Source organism: Lytechinus pictus, chromosome 11 (assembly GCF_037042905.1).
Source record: "Lytechinus pictus isolate F3 Inbred chromosome 11, Lp3.0, whole genome shotgun sequence".
Classification (NCBI taxonomy): Eukaryota; Metazoa; Echinodermata; class Echinoidea; order Temnopleuroida; family Toxopneustidae; genus Lytechinus; species Lytechinus pictus.
The window spans coordinates 29,682,004-29,705,775 of record NC_087255.1 but is presented as its reverse complement, the minus strand read 5'-3'; the positions used below and the strand labels follow the sequence as shown (position 1 = coordinate 29,705,775).

The window sequence follows — 23,772 nt, the reverse complement described above, 5'->3', positions numbered from 1 at the left end:
GCCCTTTAATCAGACTGTCGTCAGGCATGTCAGGTCAAGTCCGAGCAAGAAGTTTTTGAAATTCCTTGGTCAGAGCCATGACATGTTTTCATCCACAAAAAATAGTGGCAGTGAAAGATCTCATATTATTTCGGGGGGGGGGGGGGTGGGATTCCAACTATATGATGTAGGAGTGCCGTGGCCGAGTGGTCTAAAGGCCACCGCACACCTTACGACTGTTCGCGATCCGATTTTGGAACAAATCGCATTTTGCTCTTTTTCTGAAAAAGTGAATGGAACATATCATTTTATTTGAGGTTAAAATTAATGGAAAGAATACTAATATAACCATTTTGAAAGATTCCAAGCCTTTATTTTAGAGTAAAGGCCAAATTAGTTTCAAATCGTAGGCAATCGTACGACTGCTATGACGTCATTACGACTAGATATTAAATTCGCTTTTATTCTAAGAAGGATGATAGCACAGTTACAGATTTGAACACAGGTATTCGTACGATGATTTAGAACATTACAAAGTAAGATATTCAAAGTCTCAATATCAGCATCAAATTCTACTACATTTTATTCTGAAATCGGGTCGCAGACCAGTCGTAAGGTGTGCGGTCGCCTTAAGGCGCCTGACTATACATGGAAAGTCCGGGGTTCGATCCCCAGCCGCGACACCTATGCCCGTGAGCAAGGCATCTACAATGCTCTTTTATCCTGGAAATGCTAAATGGAAATGCTATATGCATTATTGGTAACTAGGTGTGCACTTGTTAAAAAAAAAATAAACATGTGTACATTGTACGTTATGCATGGGTGTGTGTAGGGTTGAGGGTGGGTGTGTGTCTGAGAGGGAGAGAGGGTGGGAAGATAAGGGCAAGGTCGAGGAGCACTCGTTAAATCAATACTTGAACATGAGAATAACAGAAAACATCGTCTGACATTTAAGAGTGCTCAATCTTTAATTTATTACAAAAAAAAACAACTTCTGTCCAAAATAACTTCTGTGAATTTCAATTATTGCAAAACTGTTAGTATGATAGAAAGAAAGAGAGAGGTAAAGGGGGGTGGATAGGGGGGGGGTGAGAATTAGTTCAATTTCCATTGGTCTATTTACCATTTGGTCCAATAGGTTCACTTGCCATTTGATTTAATGATCATTTTGTAATTTACCAGGTAAGCGATTTCAATAGTTTTCTTATTCATAGAAATAACAATTTCATGTATACCCAGACAAGAAGAAAAACTCAAAATGACATGATACTACTCCACTAACCTCCATTAACACTGAATGGTATATAAAAATGAACCATGATGAAATCGTGTACAGTGGGATATCATGGTTGTTGTTATTTTTCACTCTCATGTCGTGTTACACTGTAGAAACTAGGTGTTAAAATCAAAACCATTTGGTGTCCCTAGAGGACTATAACCTGGCGTGTTAAGATTACACCATAGAGATTAAAAAACAACACAAAAGGTGTAGAAGTAACAACAAAAAATGTATAATATAGTGTTGAACAAACACTGTAAATTTAACACCAGAGTAAAATGACCCATTTGGTCCCCTATATACAACGGTTAACTTCAATGTTAACTGTGTGTCTGTAACGTTTCTTATGGTGTCATTTGGTGTCACACAACGCACAAACCAATGCCACATGATCTTGCAAAGCTAAACATTCAGGACTGCACAAGAGAGGATATTGCTGTGCTACAATTATGGGGGGGGGGGGGTGTCAATACTCAATTTGTTTTGGAAGAAAAGAGTAGACCAAATATGAAAGAGAGCAAGATAAAGGTGTGAAAATGAAAATGGGGAAAATATGGACATCGAATGAGAGGTCTAGGTCAAGTAACTCTACGTAATCATTGAACAAACAAATGACGTCCCATGAATGATGTCCTGTCAAAATACTCAAAACACCATCCATGCTTTAAGTAGTCCTACACCTTTACACTTCACATTTCTAAAAACAAAACCCATTAACATTCAACTGCTAAATGAGTTCCAAATGAATTAAAACATTGACTCGGTACACACTATGAACCTGTGATAATGTAAGAAGGTAAAATCAACAAGAGAATAAGGCCCTTTTGCAACTTATAATTGCCATTTTGTTTCTGCACGAATTCATATATTGACGGATCATATTACAAGTATATATTGCAATTATGAATAGAGGATCGTTATCAACGCCAGAGCGTGAGGAGTTTGAAGCGATAGTATAAACAAACTCACACAATGTACCTAATTTTTAAGACGCCGAAGAAGCCAGAGAGCTTATACAGTGCGTATAATTTTTTTTTTCAAAATTGTCCCGTCTTTTTATACGCACTTCAGTGTGTTCAGGTTTTGGAAAGTACCGAGTGTGGATCATAAACAAACAGTGGTGTTTGTTATCATTATTTTTCTTTTAGAATATATTGTGGATCTTTTTTTAATTTGACAGTATGCCAAAGGCCAGTCATAATGAATTCAACGTTTCGGGCAAAATAAAGGCATAGCCACGTGTACACTATATCGACTAATCATGTGATTGGGATCACCACGACTTACCAGTCAAGCATTATGGATCGCCTGCCTCTTGCTATAATACAGAGGTGATCAAGCATAACCTCGTTTTTCTTCAAAATATTTCATCAGATATTTCATTATATAAAATGAAAAGTTACATAACTACCAATATAAATAATTTCATAATAATACAAGACAATCCTTCATATCAGGTTTGGATTGACAATATTCACACATTAATCAGGCACTCTTTCGTTGCGCTCCAAATCTTAAGCTGCAAATGCTGTAGGTGAGATTTTAGAGATTTAACTATATACATGCAAAACATCGCCAATTTGAAAATGCTAGGGTCGTCTGTCAACGTTTATGTAATTTTCTGAAATAATAATATTTTGTTTTATTATTTTTTTTTATGCATTAGGGCCCAGGTCGAACAAACATTTGCGATGATTTTTTGAGATGTTTTCGTTAGACAGTTGCTAGAAACAACATATGACCTACATAATTCACCAAAACGATATTTCATCTGATGATTCTCAACTATGCGAGAAACCCGTTCGTTCCCACATCGATTCATTTAATTAAAATATAGACCAATGTGGTTTGGTGCTGTATTTGTGGAAATTAATTTCTAACTTGGTGGCTTCAAGTATTGCCTAACAAAAATAATTCATGCAATGACACAACAACACAGTATGGTTCATTGCATAACCCACTGATAATGTCTTTGTTCGTCATTGGAACCCCCCACAATTATTATTGGAGTCTTACAGTGACAGCGCTCTGAAGTCATCAAGGACTATATTAGGCTACGAATGGTACTAAATAACAACCATCTCATTGTTAAAGTTCAGTTATTTCTTCTGTTAGATTTTGATCTTCACCATTGCCACCACCATCATCGTCATCATCATCGGTATGAACGTAGTATGCATTGGGATCTACGTCATCATCTTCCTCCTCCTCATTATCATCATCACCGTCAACGTCACCACCATCATCAGCTGTCTTTGCCGACAGAGACTCAGACAGACATTCCTCCTTCTCCATCTGGAAATCTTGAACAGATTGAAAAGTAGAGTCTTGTGACATCGCCATGAGATGATTCAAGATGCGATAACACAGCCTGTAGTCCTCCTAAAATTATTGAAACAAAATTAAGATCGAAACGTCTTCAAAAAACGAATTCAAAATCAAAGTCATGAGAATATGACATCAACCAACAAGGTTGTGAATACATGAAAAGACAACGTCATTGTGAACTAAGCATACCGGGTGAAAACAGAGTGGAAAGTGCGTTACTGCTGGGTAGAACGATTCACAATATTATGTAAAATACATTCGAGCTAAAACATCTAATTCACCTCATTTAGTTAAAAATTTCGTCGTAAATAATTTTTTTTTGTTAGAGATTTAGCATACAGTATTGGATTCAAATATTTAACAATGACTATCACGCAGTTCAACCATACTCTTAAATAAAATAATGAATAATCCCGAAAGAAGTCACAATTTGTGTTCACATAAAATTCAAATAAAATTTCAACAAAATATACATTTAAAATGATGATCATAGAGAAAGAAATTGGCAGACTGGAACGAGATATGGGAAAAAAGTGATAGGGAAAGAAAGTTCGGAGATGAATTAAAGACTGAGAGAAAAATGGAAAGAAAGAGAAAGAATGATAGAAATAATATAGATAAAGGGAGGGGGAGGCAAAGAGGGAGAGAGAGAGAGAGAGAGAGAGAGAGAGAGAGAGAGAGAGAGAGAGAGAGAGAGATGGGGTGGGGGAGGGAGAGATGATCGAAGAGACAGAAATAGAAAAATGGATTAGGTTAGGATGAAATGGAAGAATATTCTAATCTAATCTTACCAAACTCTGTATCATTTGAAAGTTATCATTCTTGAGGGTCTTGACAATCTGAAATACGTCCACTGCATCTTCATACTCCAGCTGGTCAAGACACATCTTCACAACACAAAATACACCAGTCCGGCCAACCCCACTCCTATATAAGAGTTGGTATATTTTTCAAATGAAAATAGCGAGTAGTAAAAGTTTTTAAAGTTAATGCATCGTTGCTTATAGCAATATCAACATCTATTTTCCATCTTTCTTAGTTTCTAATCATGGTATAGTGTTGACAGTGGGTTTTTTAGGGTTATTTATAAGCATGGATTAAATTTCCTTTCGAATTTCGTAATCGTTTAGAGTGGTGAGTGATTTGATCAACTTTCGAATGCGTATGCTTAATTTTACTTTCACGTTTGATCATGTTGACGATATTGTCAGACATGATGTATGCGATTCACATTTATGGCACAATATTTACCCAGAAGTGAAAATGTTTGAAATATGTTAATAATAATAATAACGCAATTCTTGTATAGCGCATATCACATTATGTCATAACGTCCCTATGTGCTTCCAAAGGACTCGAATATTATGTTCGCAATCATTCCTGGTTTTCAATAACGATGGAATGGCCATCATAATTTTAAACCAAAACTCGCAATCCAATTGTCCATTCTAAAACAAATGGGACTATGACAAGAGATTAACTATTATGCGAGTAATCAATAAAACTATTTGAATTTTCAATTGAATTAACTCACAAACAGTGAACAAGAATTGGACTATCATCGCCTTGTTGACAGGTTACGATGTTCATAAAATCAAGTAATGTCTGGTAGAATTCTGTAGAATCCACTTTCTCCCACGATTGAAATTGGAAATGTTGAACAACCCTGGTGTTCTAGAAAAAAATGGAAGAGACGAAACTTGGTTAGGAAAAGTAACTACGATCTTAGGCATAGATAACTTGCTTTATAATTCAATTATCACAAGTGATGGTAAGTTAGAAATGACATGTTATTATGACGGGCCGTTAATGCCATAAGCCGCCATTCATTCACTCACTCGAGTGAGTGAATGATCTGTAGGTATTTTACCATCACTCATTAGAGAGAGTGATTGATTGAAGAGTTTTATCCAATCAGAGAACTAGAATCGTTGTACATCCATCCGAGTGGATGTACATTCACTCGAGTGAATGTACATCCACTCGAGTGAATGTACAACCACTTCAGTGAGGGGTGGGGGCCTCAAAAACAATTCAGGCTCTCTAATTGGATAAAACTGTACACTCATTCACTATAACGAGTGAGTGATGGTATAATACGTACAAAGCGTTCACTCACTTGAGTGAGTGAATGATTGACGGCTTATAGCACGAACGGCCCGTCATATGTTATATACATGTACCTCAGTCACAATACCCCTACGGCGGCCGTACGGTGAGTCGAAAACAGCCGTTTTATTCATTTTTATTCAAACAACATATAATAATAGCTGGTACAAAAATGTTAAAACGGCTGTTTTCTACTTGCCGTAGGGGAAATGTGACTGAGGTATTACTTATCCATCGCGAGTACCACACATGGTCTGAATACCTTTCTGTGTTTGAGTTCTATCGTACGTTCTGTCCAATGATCAGATTTCACGACGTCCAATACATCGATTGAAAATGGTAGAAGAATGTTTGGATTATCCCCGTCCCAGTACATAGAAGAACTCTAATGATGGAAAAGGAAATAAGAAATAGAAATAAATCCATATTGGGAATGGATAGAAAATCAATTTTTGCACTTCTACTGGGAATAACATCCTGGTAAAATTTTCCCTTCTTTTTTTTAAGGAGTCGACTTGTGGACATTTTGACTTGAACAGTCGAAGTAGTACTATGGTAAAGCTATTTAATATAGTAACTTAGGGTGAATATGGTAACTCATGGTGAATTAAGATATGAAAGGAATAACAGGAGAGAAAGGGGCGGAGAAAAGGAGAGGCAAGTTACAGGTCAAAGGAGATTGGTATATCCTTTCCTCTTTTCGCTTGGGAATGGTTAGGGGTTGCGAAATATATCGATTCAATAACAACAAAAGAAAGAGAAGATATATGTAGTATTGATATTCTCTTACGTCTTCGTCCGAGAGCCCGTTAAGCATGACGACGGTGCTAATACGATAATCGTAGATCAGTCGTAGAAAGTCCGTAACCGTCTGTGGGAGGGGCATCTGAGTCGTAATGATCCGTTCACGATCTTTGTATCCCTAAAAGTTTATTCACATATGGCATTATTATCATAGATTGAAAGCATGTCAATCTGATTTATTCATTTATGATTCGCCGATACTTAGCGTTTTCATGTTTTATTTATTAAAATGATATGTTTAAATATTTCGCACTGAACAGAAAGCAGTACGTGCAAACTTACCCAGCATCTATACTATGTACCAATCAAACCAGAAAAGTGTTGGAAACAAACACCACTTTAGTCTACGACCGAGGCTGTTTTAAGTTTAACACTGAATGAAGGTGTTTAATCATCTAGGATTTAGCCGAAACCAAATTGTTGTTGATTGAATAAAGCGTTAAATGGTACAATTAACACCAGAAGTTTTGTAGTGTGTAACACTTTGATAATTTCCGCCTTCTTATTATAATATTTTACTGATTGTTGAAGAACAGAAATCCTACGAACATAACATTTCCGAAGAGGGTTCTGTATGATCGAATAAATAAATTACTTGAAGGAAAAAAATGGATAAATGGTGGCAAAATATGATATATATCTAAAGACACATGTGATCTATTCGCTGTGTACTGGTATACGAATTTATATTTATTTGTAGAAGAAAGGAATTATCGATATACCTGACAGAATGTTGCGTTGATATACTCCGAACATGAATTGGTACTGAAGGATATCAGAAGAGGTCGATGTGTGTCTCCTAAACATTAACAAAAATCGTTCCTTTAATGAGTACGTAAAATTCAGCATAAATAATCACGGTACGTTATTGTAGCTAAAACTCATATCTCTTGTTGTCACATAAAACTCATCAATTTATAAAGATATCCTTTATATAAAAAATGCCATCTGTTTTTTAGACAATGTGATATTGTATTGGCCATGTGCAAATTTATGAAAGTCACTAAAATTGTTCTGCTAATTTGATATTTTTTCTCTATTCATTCAAATAAACTCTTTGTTGGGGTAAACTTGACCTTTACACTGTAAGAATTGAAGTGCTAATTTAGCACTTACAGTTCTTGTACATGTATAATAGTGACTGCACTACGAGTGCTGATTTTCTAGTTCAAATTTAAACTAGAAAATCAGCACTCGTAGTGCAATCACTATACAAGCACTGTTAAATTAGCACTTCAATTTTGTACAGCGTGGGAATAAAAAAGAGCCAACATTCTTCTCTTTTCCCTTCATTTATTGGTACTCACGAGGAAGGACGTTTTGGTATCGATTCTTTGATGAATTTTCTTCCATTCTCCCCATGTTACTGGCATCAATCGGTGGCTCATGACAGACTTGATTCAGGATCTGTAAAGAAAAGAGAAACTGAAACTGAAACTTTACTCTGTCGACCCCTTTCGGAGTATGAAAATATACACAGTTATACATACATCATACATTCATACATAGTATGCATACGTACATAAATACATACATAAATATAAAAAGCTATAACAAGATGGCAAAAAAGGTGAAGAAAGCCTTGAATGCAAAAGATAATACTGTTGAACACATGAATAACAAAAAGAGATAGAAAAATGATTAATAACAGCTTAATATACAGGTATATACATTTGGTACTTATCTACGAAACTGTGTCATAATAATATTAACAAACTTGGCAAGTTTTGACAGTGTTTTGGGAATTTTAGTATTAAATAGACTATGCATTTTTAAAGTGTTTGGACGTTTGGCAAACTGAGAGGGAATATATTTGCTTCTGTCTAATTTGAAGTAAGAACACTCAAATAAATAATGAAATTCATCACCAATCTTACCCATGTTACAAAGATTTCATAATCTATTCTCTCAAGGAATACCTTCATAACGACCCTTGACGCAAGGCAAATACTGACTGCCACATCTAAATTTACAGAGATATGTTCGATCTTTTTCATTAAGTTGTATGAGATAAGGCTCTAAGTTATGGGTGTCCTTGAAAATCCTGTAAATTACACATTGGTTATTTTAAAAAATGTCGTTGTGCCAGTCTTGAAAAGCCATAATATCATTGTGGCGAGAGAGAAAAGAAAATGGTTACTCACATTTCGAAATCTTTAGGGAAAAGTATCAAACTTTTCTTCCAATAGGCCACAGATGAATAGGTAAATTAGAAAGGGATTCAAATTGGCAAAAAGTTGGGTGATAGGAGCGTATAGACCCCAGTCGGAATAGCATCCAAAGCCATCATGGTCTCGGACATATATCTGAATCAATCAACGATGTTACTAGATGTTTGGACTGCTATGAAAGGCATGGTATTTTTAGAGGCTCAATGGGACCGCAACGCTAATATTAACACGTTTAACTTCGTTGACTTATGAAGTAACCAAAAATACCATAAACAACAGCGCATCTTCCAATAATCTTCTCTGACAAAGTTTGGTCATAATCATGCAGTGAGCACTGAACCAGGGGTGTGAATGTGTGTGATTATGATCGTTCAAACTTGAAGCTTGCATTTGTCAATTTCCGTTTAGCGCTAAAAGGCTCTTGGGAAATATGACAACCATTATTGTTCATGCTATATACAATATATTGTAATTTCTTTGTTTTATTATTTTCCTCACATATTTCATTCCAACTATATGAAAATTGAAAAAGTCAATACAAAGGGAAATTTAACAAATATAAAGAGAAGAGTCAAGACCGTCCGGTAATTGATCTGAACATGCTCGTTCCAAGTGTCATTCTCTCGAAAGTCCACAGGAATCTCTCGTTAATCTTTAAATGTTTGGGTGAATAAAAACTATTATCATCTTTCAAGGTCAAGTTGACAATTTACACAAATAAAAAAACGGGGGGGGGGAGGGGTGGGTTCAATCTACATTACCCTGAATTCTTGGTGTAACTTTGAAACAGCGCCATCTTCTTCAGGTTTGTTTTCCATCTCAGTGAGGTGTTCCACGAATCGGTCACGTGGTATCATAGTGTCGTGACCAACAAGATATTCCAACATGGCGTCATGGATGAATTCGTATTGCTCCTATATATTTTTTAGACAATAATACATTGATTATTATTAAAAGAAATCAAAATGTGAAAATCATCATATATAATGCGTATATGTGCGTATGATCCTCTCTGCGTTGGTTGTGTGGAGGAGGATGTGATAGGGGCATGATACTAACACGTACACACACACACACCCTCCCATCTCACACACATTGACAATCTCCCACTAAGTTACACACAAATACAAACACACAACCACTACACTCTCACGCACGTAACCTCATACCACTTACTCACTCACTCATTTACTCACTCACTCATTTATTCACTCACTTACTCATTTACTCACTCACTCATTTACTCACTCACTCACTCACTCATTTACTCACTCACTCATTTACTCACTCACTCACTCACTCACTCACTCATTTACTCACTCACTCACTCACTCACTCATTTACTCACTCACCAGGCTGAGTTCACTCCACAGTTGGATGTAACCCTCTTCATGATCGTTCCATGACTTTCAGTTCTGAGCCATACCACACCCATACCCAGAATCCACACCCACAATAACACCCACACCATTAGAACCAGGCCGACATAGTACATTGACTTTCGTGAAGCTAATTATAGGGACTGATATGGTCATATTTTGGGTTCCACGGACCGATTCCTACAAAATCTGGGTAGGGAATATTTTTCCTTATGATCCGTATAGATATGGTACCAAAAAAAGGAAGAATAGATAAATAAATAAATAAATGAATAGATAAATAAATAAGTAAATAAAAATAAATAGATAAATAAAAATGCGGCGTCATGCATACACTCATCAATTTGGAGTGGTTACTTACCGGTGTCTGTACCATCTGAGGTCTACACTGTCTCATCGATTTGACAAAATTGAAGATATCGACAAAACCAGTTTGTTTGGATCTTCTCATTTCGTTATCCAATGCGATCACCACTCCTGTACGACCAACGCCAGCACTATGGAAAAAACCAAAATAAGTTGGTATTATTGTAAAGCATGGGAAAGGGAACCTTAAGGGGACACAATTTGTTTTTCTCTCAGTGAAAGAAGGGGTGTCTTATAGCTTCATCATTTCGCAATTTAGTCAATTTCTCATTTTTTCTTTTTGCCGCTCTTTGCGCCTTTTTAGAGCTTGATTGATTCGTTATCCATTTATTTATTTGTTTTTTTTTACCAACCTTATACTACAAAAAGATGACATTTCAAACTAATACTTGGTGAAAAGTTACAGAAATAGCAATGATATTAAATGAGATGGGGGGAGGGTTATAAGAAATACAAAATTGATCTAAAGAAGCAATTTTCCTAGGTATATCGTCATGAAGAAGGATTAATACTTCGTTTGATATTTATAGTTATGTGTTCAGTTAATAAATACGACCACTTGACACGAAGTTTTTTTTAGATCTCTGTATTTCAGTTAGACAACAGGAAAATGCCCTGCTCAAATGAATCTCAGTGACACAGCCTGTTTTGCCAATTACAGTGGCTTGTAAATCTAATCATTAATTGCTGTTTATTTTGAAAATATCTATGAACAAATGAACAATGGATGGATGAATTATATATATATATATATATATATATATATATATATATATATAAAACCCTTTCATCAAAGCCACCAAACAAATGACGCACCTACAATGAACCAATAGGGGTGTAGATTTTTGGTCATGTGATGTATTAACTTCTTGTATGAATCTGAGTAGTACTGAAACGTTCCTCGGCACTCCTTTGTCTGGCCAGCGTGTGAAATGAAAATGTTCCAGGATACGAATCTCATCGCCCTTGTCAACAAAATAAATAATACAAGAAATACTCAATGTCAATTTCAATAATGCATAATGAGATTTTCAATTTGGAATAGAATGGTATCTCTCCCAAGTGCCATGTAGGTCTCATACAAATTGTCATCTCTCATTTAAATGGTTTATATTGTTTTTCTGTCATGATATAGTATGATGTGTGTGATTATTATATTGAATGCACGTGTACAATCTTAAACTGTGTAATAAAATGGCACAGCATGGAAATTAAGATGTTCATATGTTACGTCGTCGTGAAATGTAATAATCAAACAAATGTATAAGACTGCTATAGTTTTTAGCCGAACATCTGTTGGCGGAATGATACCTTGTGAATGAGGAGTGATCGTCTGGCGTCATGTATCCCATGGATCTCCGCTTCACAACTCACTATCATATCCTCAAAAAATAGTTCCTCTCCCTGATCAGGCCAATATTTCTCACATTTTATCTGTAACGACAAACGATATCTCTGATTTAGTATTTGTATATACATCCGGGGCCCGTTTCATAGCAAATTGTTAAAGCTACTTGTATCATTCAATTTGATTGGCCAATTGTGAAGTTTTTTGTAGAAATTATGCATTTGTTATTATAAAAAGTTTTGTGAATAGGGACCCGGATGGACCATTCTGTTTACACTAATAAGCAGTAGAAAAGAAAGGTCAAGTTCACTCCAACAATGTGATTGTAACTTTTTTGTGAAACCAAACACTGCTAAACACAACTCTAAAATGCAATTTCTTATTTTACATTTGCATGTGAAGACATTTTCATCGTTATGATTGTTTGTTTTTCTTTAAACAAAATTCAAATCTACTTGTTTCTGGGATGAACTAGACCTTGAAAGTTATTACATCACTCGTGGAAAATGTATTTACATATGGCAATGTAATGTTAAAGTTATTAACAGAATAACTTGTTACGTAACCGTAGCAAAATTCGGGTGACGGAGGGAGAACATTTTAAAGAAATTGGCAATCACCTTTTCACTGATTGTTCCTCTTTTTTCAGTCAGTAATCCAAAAATGAAAATATAGCTTGACGTTATGAAACATGAATGGCCTACATTCATGTCACGTTATTCGTTTGCTTGTAAAACAATCGTAACGCATTGTCACATCGAATAAAAGGAATGTGTTTATACCTTGCCCCTATCCACCAGATTGGTTACCATGACAATAGTCTCTATCTCTTTCTGCCAAACCATCCTCCAAAAATCTGATATCGAAGTCGCGTTAGGTCCTAGAAATAGAGAAGGGAAAATTATACGATATAACAAAGGAGAGAGATAAGGGGGGGGGGGGAAGGGGGAGGAAATGGGAGGGGCGATAAAGAAAACCATTACCATGTAGGTGAAACCGTATTATCATTTTGCTTTTGCATGATACAGAAACTGAGATATTGATGAGGTGAAAGAACAGGGACATGGAATAGCTTTTCAATGTATATTGTTAGTTCCATTCCCGGGGCTCCACCTCATCAATATCTCAGTTTCTGTATTATTTTCTGAATTGTGATTCTGCTTACATTTCCTGAAATACTGCTTTGAAGTCAGACTCATATTTTCAACAATTTCCTGTGACCTGAAAATCAGGATATTTTTTATACTTGTAGTAGATTTAGAACATCATTATGTAATACGAATCTTTGTAAACATGATAGCGTTTTATTATCATTGGAAATTGCAATTAAGGAGAATATTTCTGGTGCCAATTATGTGTTTTTTATTTTCTGAGATTCAGACTAGTTTTATTCACAATTTCTAGCTCCCGGTGATTAATGATATTGGATAAGAAATAAAAGGAAATAACTACACATGCCTACTTTTTATTTTATATCGTAATAGATCATTGATTAATTAGTTGAAAATTAAAAATTGTCTTGATATGAATGACTGTGTTTCTTACCTTGGGATGCAATGTATGTGTTTTCTTTTGAGAAACTCTGCAAAAAAGAAAAAAAAAGAAAAAGAAAACAATCTGCGTTAACTAGGAGGCTCTATCATACCTTTTGGCATGCCAGTGTGGACATTTGGTGATCCGTCACCAAATTTTGACAATGTTCAAATAATGACGAAAATATATCAAGAGGCAGAGGAAAATTTGAAGATTTTGTTATTAAATTTTGCCATTTTGGGGTACCAAAGTAACTATTGAGGCTTTATATCCGTAATCACTTCTTGATAGTTCCAATCTACATGAAGACATGCCATATATTGCAAAACTATTTTTCCTTTCTTTTGCTCTCTCACTTCGCGTGCTTACATTTTATATCTCGACATGTGTCGTTATGCGTCATGCTCATTCTCCTCAAAACCTAAGCTCTTGGTGTTACAGAAATGAAGGAACGCGCCTTCAGACTACCAAAAATGTCCAATAAGTCGTAAAAGGGCGTCAGTTAATAATTAAGTATATATAATTTGGGATCCATTCTGTGAGTTTTTACAATCACTTTTCATGTTTTTGGTGATATCGTTCAGTTTGGAGCTGTCAACCGTAAATTTTTTAAGGCTTAAAGAACCATTAAAATATGGCAAGTCTATGATTCTCAATTTTGACCAAACAACTTCTTAATGTTTTTATTGAATTAAAAAAGGGTATAGTTGAAAAATAGCCCTGTTTTTGTATTTGATTTATTAGATATAAATTAAGATAAAATGCATCAGCACAAAAAACAAATGCCTGATAAATACAACCTGAGTTCATTAATCCAACTTAATGCCTTAAAATCTGCTCGGTTTATTTGTAATCTATTTTTTTTCGAATGATATGTTTCCATGTGGTTTGACTCACCTGAATATAACTTGCATTGACGTAATCACTGTTAGGATCACCATTGATTAAATCAAGGATGACTCTCGTATGGTCATCTACAAGTAAACAACCGCAACGGTTCATAATTGAGAGAAATTCACAATATTATATTGATATTAAACATTTTGTTTTATTCACATAAATTATGATATCTATATGTTGGACGATACATCCATGTCACCATTTATTTTGTTTCACTCTCTGCATTATGTCGTGTATACATTTCATAAACTAGTCGTGCACAGCACATTTTACAAAGTGAAATTAATTCTTTAAAAAGAACTCGGCCAGTAAACCTGAGCATTTGTTTTAATCACATTTACACAGTTACATGCGTGGAAGGAAATTTGTTATTCAATTATGAAAAAAAAATCACATGACTTGTGTACGCACCGAACAATGTATCAGGTTGCAAGAGGCCTCACAAAAACTTGAAATTAACAGATTCATAATTCTGCCGGAGTGTCCTTTGGTGGATTTTCGCCCTACCTTCTTAACCCCTTAACTACTGAATTATTATTCACACAGGCTCGTACAAGGGTCAGCCCAGTTCGAGAAGGTAATGTGTAAAAAAAAAAAAAATCATTTTTTTTCCTTTACGGAAATTGACACAACTTGCAAGAGCGTATGCACGTGATGCATTATAAGTTTAATGTACAGCTCCTGGAGAATGGTTTGATATCATGGGGAATAACATCACATCCGTGTTGATTTACTGATGACGATGTCATCAGTGATAGCTGATATTTGGAGATTTAGTTTCGCAAAAATATTTACAAGGGATGGTTACATGACTACCTGAATGGTATATTCTAAAATTAAATGTAATTTCAAAAGCTTCTCACTCACACGGAAGAATGTTCTTGTATCGATTCTTCTTGAAGTTTGCTTCCATTAATGCAAATGACTGTGGCATGTATCTATGGTCATATAATCGCTGTAACGAAAAGACAAATCATATTATGAATGCAATCTCTCCTACCCCCTCACTCTCTCTTTTTCCCAATCCTTTCTCTCTCAGCAGACAGTTTTCACTCTGTCAACGACAGTGTAGGAACCTTAGATTTTCCACACAACGTTTGCGGCGCGCGTATATAGACAAATATGCCCTTTGCACATTCATTTTGCCCCTCCCCCCAAAAAAAAAGCGTCATAAAGTTTCAATACTATAGGAATTTTTGCTCTTGCATAGCCTTTTGCAAGGGGGGTGGATTCTAAAACATAGTAAAATACGTTGAAAATACCCGTCAAATCAAAATGAATAGCAGAGCGGTCTTTATCTCAAATGCATGAACCGGAACAGCTGATCGTCCTAAGATTCTCACCTGACGATAAATTGCAGCTATGTCGTTTGACCAGAGTCACGGACGAAACTGCTGTTTTGATTCACAAATTTTCTACAAAGACTCCTTTGTCATTAAGTTCTTTTGACAATAGATTGTCTACGTGCCAGAAAGCGTCTGCGTAGTGAGTGCGAAAACTCCATGATGTAAATTTGATGCCGCCAAAATGAGGATTAAGCAACTAAGAAGTGATAAAGAGTTGTACGTCAGTCGTGATTAAACGATCGTTACCCTAATTAGGGCCTGCAATAAAACAGTTTTCGCAACTTCTTGGTGGCAGCGCGCGTGACATCGTACGAATTCGATGCGCGTTGATTGGTTATTGATCTGATGGAGTAACAATAAAATGATTAAGAATATTTTCATATGAACATAACTCACGGCCCATTCATCGTCGAAAAATCCAGTGTCTTTCTTCATTTCCTTGACGTGGTCTACAAATTCATTAACGGATACAGGGCCTATAGTAGCCCCTTGTGCGTAGCCATGAGACTGGGTAGAATCTTGGGACTGGAAAGTTTTAGGATTATCCTCCAGTTTGGTTGATTCTACCCCTTTTAAAGCCTCATCTACTTGTTCATTTCGTTGTTCATCTCGATCTTCTTGTTGATGTTCGGCTGGTGATGGCTTCGGTTCCATGTGTTTGTATTCAATAGCTGATATCCCCTCATAACTGGCCTTCGTTTCAGGAGGAGGAAGAGGAGGAATGGAGTTTCCCGCTCTGAGGCTATCGGATCGTGGATGAACTTCCGGAGTATATTGAGTAATAGACACAATTGCGGAGGATTTGTCTGTATCGTGTGCAATCATATCGCATGTAATTATGAGATTGAATGAATCACTTTAACGGAGGGTTAAATACCTATACCATTTTGTGGCATCCACATTGGTTTAATGTAGTTACTATTAAATTAACTTCGATCTCATTTCCACGGAAATTGCGCCTGAAATGCTAAAATGTAGTGATTTAAGCAACCCTCATTTGAGAGTGAAATTCCCCTTTTTCTGCTTGTTATTTATTTGACAAAATCACCTTCATTTTGCAATTAAAACGTTTAACCACTCTTTTTCTGACTTGTCATGTTTTTTTTTTATTAAAAAAAATCACCTTCCTTAAGAAGTTAGGACCCTTTTTGTGGAAAGTCAAACAATTCTTGACCAAAATCACCTTAATTTAGGATTAAACCCTTTTCTCTGTGTATGTTTCTTTCTTTATTGTATCTTGAGAGCATGCAGCATGGCAAAGAGTTTCAATGTCACCTTGCCATATATCGGACTCTAGTGTTTGGGTGGGATTTGAACACATGACCCTCTGAAATACATACCAGTCGTGGCCTCACCGTTACCAGTCCCGGATTGAGTCAATCTTCGAGGATAAGAAAACTTGACAGCATATTCCATGTCAATCCTACTCTGCCTTCGTCGCGGTGTCCGGGATCGTCTAATCCTGTTTCATTACACAAAGACATTATGTGAAGGTAATCAATGTAATCAGAACGGGAATAAAATCATTCAGACATTAGTGCATTCAAATCGCCAGCTATTATCCAATGATTTTATTTTTGAAATAAATTCAATTCAGTTTAAGAATAATTGGTTATTGAAAAGAAATGTATCGCAGCAAAGAGAGGAATAAAAAGTGTACAGAAAATTAAAAACAGGTATTTTGATAACGATTTAACATTATTAAAGTCCACTAAAACGATAAGTGTATTTCATATGGTGGAAAAATGGCAGAGGTAAAATATGTCAGAGGTAGAAATGGCAGCGGTAAAAATGGAAGAGATAACAAAAAATGGCAGAGGCAAAAAATATAAGATGTAAATGGCAGAGATTTAAAAAAGACAGAAGTAGGCATAAAAGTGGCAAAGGAAAAATGACAGATAAAAAAAAACGCAGAGGTGAGAATGGCAAAGGTAAAAATTGACAGAATAAAAATGGCATAGGTATTAATAAAATATAGCATTACTTACCACAGACACCATATTAAGGTGGTAACGGTGACACACAGAACGCATACTGCAATAGTTGTTAGTTGAAAATCTGTAAGAATATGGGTTAAACCAAAAAGATGGTGGTTAACTGAAAGAATACTAATATAACAATTTTGGATGATTGCAAGCCTTTAATATGGAGGGAGTCAAATTAGTTTTAAATCTTAGCCAATCGTTCTATTGCTATGACGTCATTACGACTTTTATTCTAATAAGGATGATAGCATTATGTGTTAATAATAGTTCCACCCAACTTGTCTGTTTATTTGGTTCAACCCCTAACTCTGACTGATAGAAGGGCCACGCCACCGCGGTGGTAAGACAATGGTTATGCTCTAATATCTATTTTCGAAGATTTATTTGTAATGTTTCGGTTTGTTAGATTACATAAATGCATTATTATTCAATGAGCTCACCTGACATGTATGAAGTAATGGATAACATGATGCTTGGAATCCTCTTTAGTAAGATCTCCTTGGTCAAGCTTCAAACATAAAAATGTGAAACCACAGTATAATTGTTGTAATGTAATGATAAAAAACAATCATATTATATATATGAAATATTGTTAGCCCAATAACTTGCATGTTTGGTCGGTAAATTGATGCAAAATATTGTAAAACAATTGCTAATGTTGACTTACAATTTACAAATTACATAAAATATGTTTTTTTTTATTTAAACGGGCCAAATTTCCACTAAACAAACACGGGTGCTCATTCTTTTTTAACGTAATATACTATGTGGTTATTTTTATTCAACTAATTTGTATTGTATAAGGCTCCAATAGCGGATAAAAAAGTATTTCATCCGTTCTTACTCATTCTTTTTGAACAATAATCGATTCCGCGGGACAACGACAACGGCAAAATCAAATTGGAAAAAAAATAGTTGAATAAAGCTAAATCTTTTAAAAGGCAGAAAAGCTGATAAATGAAAATTCGAACAAGATCAGAAAACAATAACAAGTTAAACGTCCTTATGCCAAGATGAATATGAAGGATAATTACTTTTTAATTTTGCCCCACTTTCAGAAATAGCCTAAAATGCTATCTAGTTTTAAAATCAGAATGTTATCAAAGAGGATAGTAATAGTACATGACAAATGAAAAAAAAATAGTTTCTTACACCACTTGCAAAAAATATACTTACCCATAATATGAAGGATTACAGTCTTCAATGTCTTAGCGACCTCATTTTTGCAAACATCTATAAAATTCCATAATTAGTTTCAATTGTCTATACTGCTCACATCAACTTCTTTTCACATGGATACTTTTTATTACCAGAGTGGGTTTCCCTTTAAATGCAGTAAGGATTCTGCCTGACAACAGTTCATCATTTAGCAGAGTTTTTATTGAATTTAAACGGAAATATTTGTAGGTATGATCATTGACCATCACGATAATATACTTTTCACTTTCGTTATACCTTTTAGTATAATGCGGACAATTCATAAATTGCTTGGTTTTAATGTTTGCTCACAGGCTATAAATTGCATTTATCTTTATCATGATATTTTCGATGTGAAAATTTTAAAGTATAAACAATTATCTTTCGCTCTTAATGTTAATGATTAAAAATACATTATATTAGAATGCCTAGCATACCAACAAAAATCAAGACCTTTTCACTCGCAGTCTGTGAAATGATGTCTGTGTTAGATTATACATCCCCAGTATCTGTGGTAACGCTAATCCGAATAATGGATTTAATTTAGATTGCACATGACTATTACCGGATCTTCTTTTTATTTATCGCAAGAGATATCTAGGTGAAAATCTCTTGAAAATAAAAATGTCAATGATTCCGAACATTTTGTAAAGGCAATGCACGAATTTGGCATACAAATAAAAGAACGAGTCATTTGAAATAGGGCCGGAGAGTCTATGAACTTGCCATAGCTCCCCTCCCTATACATATAAGAAAGCTGGTATACATTTACTCTTCAGGCCGATATTCCCATGTCCCTGATGCCATTGTGTTATTCAACAAGACATTAATTAATGGCAAAGACACCGTTTGTTTAATCTTTCGGTTTCATATCGTATATAAAAAGATAATCAGGAAGTATCAGCGTATTTGCAGCGATTTGTATTATCATGATGATACGAATCCTTGCACATACTACTTTATATTACAAAGTAGATTTTAGTTAACTTTGAAAGGTTTACATTTCATATATAAACAGTCAACAGAACTGTTTCTATAAGCCAGTTCGAAGGAGGTCATTGGCCAAAAAGTGACATCGTGGTTTAATATTTGATTAGATAAGCACCAATTTGATGTATTGATTATTCATATATTCTTTTAAATTGTTTCTTTTCATTAGATCCTCAAAAGACTTCAATGCGTCCACTAGCAAGTGGTATTTAACAATTGGCCAAGTACATCGTTATAATAGTAACATGCTAATCTATTTAACGTAGAAATGCAACAAATACCTTCATATAGAATGTTAATTGGTGGCTATTCTATAGTCACCTGTTCTATACAATTTCTGCACCCTGCTATGTAAGGCATGCTAACATCATATCTTGCTTTGAAATCTGCCTATCATATTAATGAAAAAAAAATGTGAAAGGTCAAATGACCAAAATTGCCCATGATTTAACTCCGAACTGGTCTATTTTCATTTTGGAGTTTGGAAGTAGATATATTCAGCATCTGAAACTTACTCTGCTCTAGCTTCCCATACGTTATTATGATCATTGAACCAATTAGTGGGTTTCATTACCCACATTATAACAAAATACTAGTTATGTAAAACACACGCAATAGATATTTGTATAGATTGAACAACTGATACATGCTTTGGTGTCAGAAATTGCAATGAGCCATTAAACGAAGCAACTGGAGATAAGCACGAAGAATGGGTATTCACTGTTAGCTTCCATTTCTGACGCCAGTTTGGAATTTTCTGTAAAAATTATCAACGTAAATTATGTTATTAATGAATTCGACTTCAGAGCATTGTAACTCATGACGATCGATTATGCAATGAGCCAAGTGTATTGTATGCTAGTGCATAAATCACTCTCCTAGTTATACATTATCATAGAAATAGCACGCAAACCAAATTACTTCATTTATATATTGAAAATTGCGGGAATTTTGCCATTTATCATGTTTATGCAGGATGTAGAAACCGCTTTCTATTTAGCTTAATCATGTTAATGATAATCCAGAAACATCTTTATATCCCTTATAACCTTTACATACTCCAATGTGTAGATTTTTTTGGGTTAAAAAATACGTGCTTCCGTGACAGATTGATCTGAGTCAAAACTGAAACTTCACAAGTACCCTTGCTTTTGTCATGATGCTGGGATTTGAACATGTCGAACGATGATGCAAACCAGTGTATCTAAAAGTTTCCCTCTTATAATAATATAGTGTGTACTGTGATATTAATGTAGGCCTCGACCTGCTAGTAAATCAAGATGCATGACCGTATGTTCAAATATTACCTTATTTTGCCTTAAAATCCGAGCACTGTTGACAGTTTTCACCCCTTCGACGGATTGGAGATCTGTTACAAAGAATCAATAAATCTGAAATTTACATAATATTGTCCATATCACAGTGGATAAGGACAATGGTCATATTTTGAAGCCAAAATGTCTGTGATTGATGATGTAGTGATTGTGTTGTAAAGCGATAATGTGTCAAGTCTGTTCCGTTTCAATGCACTAGCAGTTTACGTGTGAATAGTCTTCATAATCATACGTAATCGTTCCAATGCGACGAATAGCAGGTAATAAGTGGTGTAATTAGCCCAAGAAATAGATAAAAATAAATGATAAAATAAGAAGTGGAGCGCCTCTGGCAGTCTCACCTGCATCGCGCGATTCAATATAGCAGCAGCGCTGACTTTGAAAACTACTATAAAATAATTATTAAAAAAAACACCATTCATATAATGATACAATACGACGTTCATTGACCCTAAATGCCATTTGACCTTGATCATGTGATCTAATTCTTGTCAGTGATACTTGATTACCCTATGTCCACAATTCATAAACTGTATCCATAATCTTTGAATGTTATGACAGCAATTTAATAATTACCTCCAACATGACAAAAGTTCATTGACCTGAATGACATTTGACCTTGGTCATGTGACCTGAAACTCGCACAGCATGTTCAGTGATACTTGATTACTCTTCTGTCCAAGTTTTATGAACTAGACCAATACAATTTCAGAGTAATGATGGTAATTCAACAGATACTGCCAAATACCGCCACCGTCGCCGTCGGAAAAGTGGCGCCTATAATCTCGCTTTGCTATGCAGGCGAGACAAAAAAAGAGGTGTTTTTCATACCCTTTACGAGTGCACGCGCGGCCCTCGTCCAAAACTGAAAAACACCCCTTTAAACGCGTTTTTGTGTCACCCATGTGTACAGCAATATATTTGACTGCCCCCCGGGCTCATTATACTCTTTTAGACCTATACACAAACATGATAATGGCAATAATGAGGAAAGTGGTTTCCACTTTTAAGGTTTTTTTAGTGGGTCGTAAAAACCTAAGCTACCATGAAAATAGGCATATTGAATTGCCCTCTTTATAATAATAAGAATTAAGACAAAATGAAATTATGCTGGTATCTTTTTTTAATCAATTAACCTACATACATAATGTCATAGGCTTTTATAGCGTACGCAGCATACTCTAAAGCAATGCTCCAATATATTGATAATAAGGCACATATGTTTTATTAAGTAATTCTTCTAAATTGATCCAAAAATCCCAAGGGGAGTACGACAATTTAGGAAAATGCTTCAGCACTTGTCATTGTAAGTCAACACTTGTTGACTTTATATACATGTACTACTTCTCTCTCTCTCTCTTCGTGCAATATCTCACATAAATAAGCCTACTCACTGGTTTTACGAATTTTAAGTGCAATTAGGGTCCATATAATTTGATATTTTGTTTTATATAAATGATAATATTTTATTAATAGTAAAGTATTTATTAATAGTAAAAGTAAAGTCCTAATTGTTTCCTGTGTGTACGATTTTGATAGTTTTAACTTTACTCATGAAATATTTATAAATCGACTAGTTTAATTTACAAGTAATAACTTAGTATTATTTTTTTTTCATGTTAAGTATTTACAGGGTCATTTTCGTGGTGCACTTTGGATGATTGTATTCAAAGTTAATTTTCTACAGGTACCCCTTTTGGGGTGCCTGGATACATTACCTAGTTTTCTGTTTGTATTTCTCCTTACTGAAATTAAGTGCACTGCGAGAGTGACCCTTTGATTTGAATTCCTATGTTAATACTGTATATTGTTTATTGTCTTTTTTATCTGTAATTCATGTTAATTTCAGTTTGTACTGCGAGACATGGTGTTTTTAACAAAATCCATTTATCTATCTTTATCTATCTATCTATCTTTCCACGCGGAAGTACATCCTATATCTAATATACGGTATAACATTGCTTGATACATTAACACTATGAAACAGTTCCTGATTCTTTGCCAATGTTTGGTGGGAAAATCCAAGAAAGACGACGAAAAAACAACACTTTAATTGAACAAAACTCAGTATTATCTCAAGTACACATGATTGTCGAGGTATCCGATGAACATTAAATCCTGAAAAAAAGCATTTCAGTAACTTGTTATTCATGAATGAACTGCAACTGCTTGGTAATCAATAAGTACATCGCTATTCATTTCAACTTTAAATTTGGAGTAACAGCTTATTCTCCAAGTTGCAATATAATGACTTGAATTAGAGACGAATGTTAGACAGCTGGTTGTATACATTTTCAAGTCACATAAATATCAAGAGTATATTGACTTACCAATCGGGTCGGCACGAATTATGGCCTGATCAGCAATATTGTAATCTCAAACAAACTGAAGCCACAGTTACCACATTATTTTTTTTTCATTGCAAAGATGATTCCATTGATGGCACAAAAGGAGAAAGACTAAGAGGAATCAGTTATTCAGCCCTGACGAAGAGACTGCATATATTGACAATTAATACCGAGATTAAACTAAATACGAAGGTAGTCCAAATGGATTGAAGTACACCAATTTGATGATAGGTTGAGGATAGTCGGAATAGTTCCACAATATGAATTGAGATACAGACAAGCCTTGTAGGTATATAGGCTACAGTGTAACTAAACGGGTAAGTATCACACACATTAAGAATTTTTATTAATTAGCTTAAGACGATGCCTATTGGTC

The 23,772-nt window shown here is 35.1% G+C and overlaps 1 protein-coding gene across 2 annotated transcripts; it reads right to left on the bottom strand.

The window, feature by feature from the left end:
* Positions 1-928: 928 nt before the first annotated feature.
* On the bottom strand, positions 929-23,708 carry LOC129271660 (receptor-type tyrosine-protein phosphatase epsilon-like). Of its 2 annotated transcripts, XM_064106295.1 has the most exons (21): positions 23,379-23,708; positions 21,022-21,083; positions 17,968-18,035; positions 17,531-17,600; positions 16,883-17,004; positions 15,939-16,348; positions 15,064-15,151; positions 14,194-14,270; positions 13,309-13,345; positions 12,546-12,643; positions 11,727-11,849; positions 11,232-11,380; positions 10,411-10,546; positions 9,432-9,584; positions 7,807-7,906; positions 7,222-7,298; positions 6,486-6,617; positions 5,958-6,080; positions 5,121-5,260; positions 4,378-4,513; positions 929-3,640 (listed from the first exon to the last, which is right to left on the bottom strand). In XM_064106295.1, the coding sequence occupies exons 3-21, from the start codon at positions 17,993-17,995 to the stop codon at positions 3,347-3,349; spliced, it is 2,493 nt and encodes an 830-aa protein (XP_063962365.1). In that variant the 5' UTR covers positions 17,996-18,035; positions 21,022-21,083; positions 23,379-23,708; the 3' UTR covers positions 929-3,346. The 2 variants fall into 2 exon arrangements, with proteins under 2 accessions (XP_063962365.1, XP_063962366.1); XM_064106296.1 differs by lacking the exon at positions 21,022-21,083 and having other exon boundaries at positions 23,379-23,707.
* Positions 23,709-23,772: the final 64 nt, after the last annotated feature.

Excerpts from the sequence above, each read along its gene's own strand:
- LOC129271660 (XM_064106295.1), bottom strand. The coding sequence starts at position 17,995 with ATGTTATCCATTACTTCATACATGTCAG. Across the intron at positions 12,644-13,308 it reads CACATACATTGCATCCCAAG|GACCTAACGCGACTTCGATA; the intron begins GTAAGAAACACA and ends CTCTATTTCTAG. Across the intron at positions 6,081-6,485 it reads ACGGGCTCTCGGACGAAGAC|AGTTCTTCTATGTACTGGGA; the intron begins GTAAGAGAATAT and ends TTCCATCATTAG.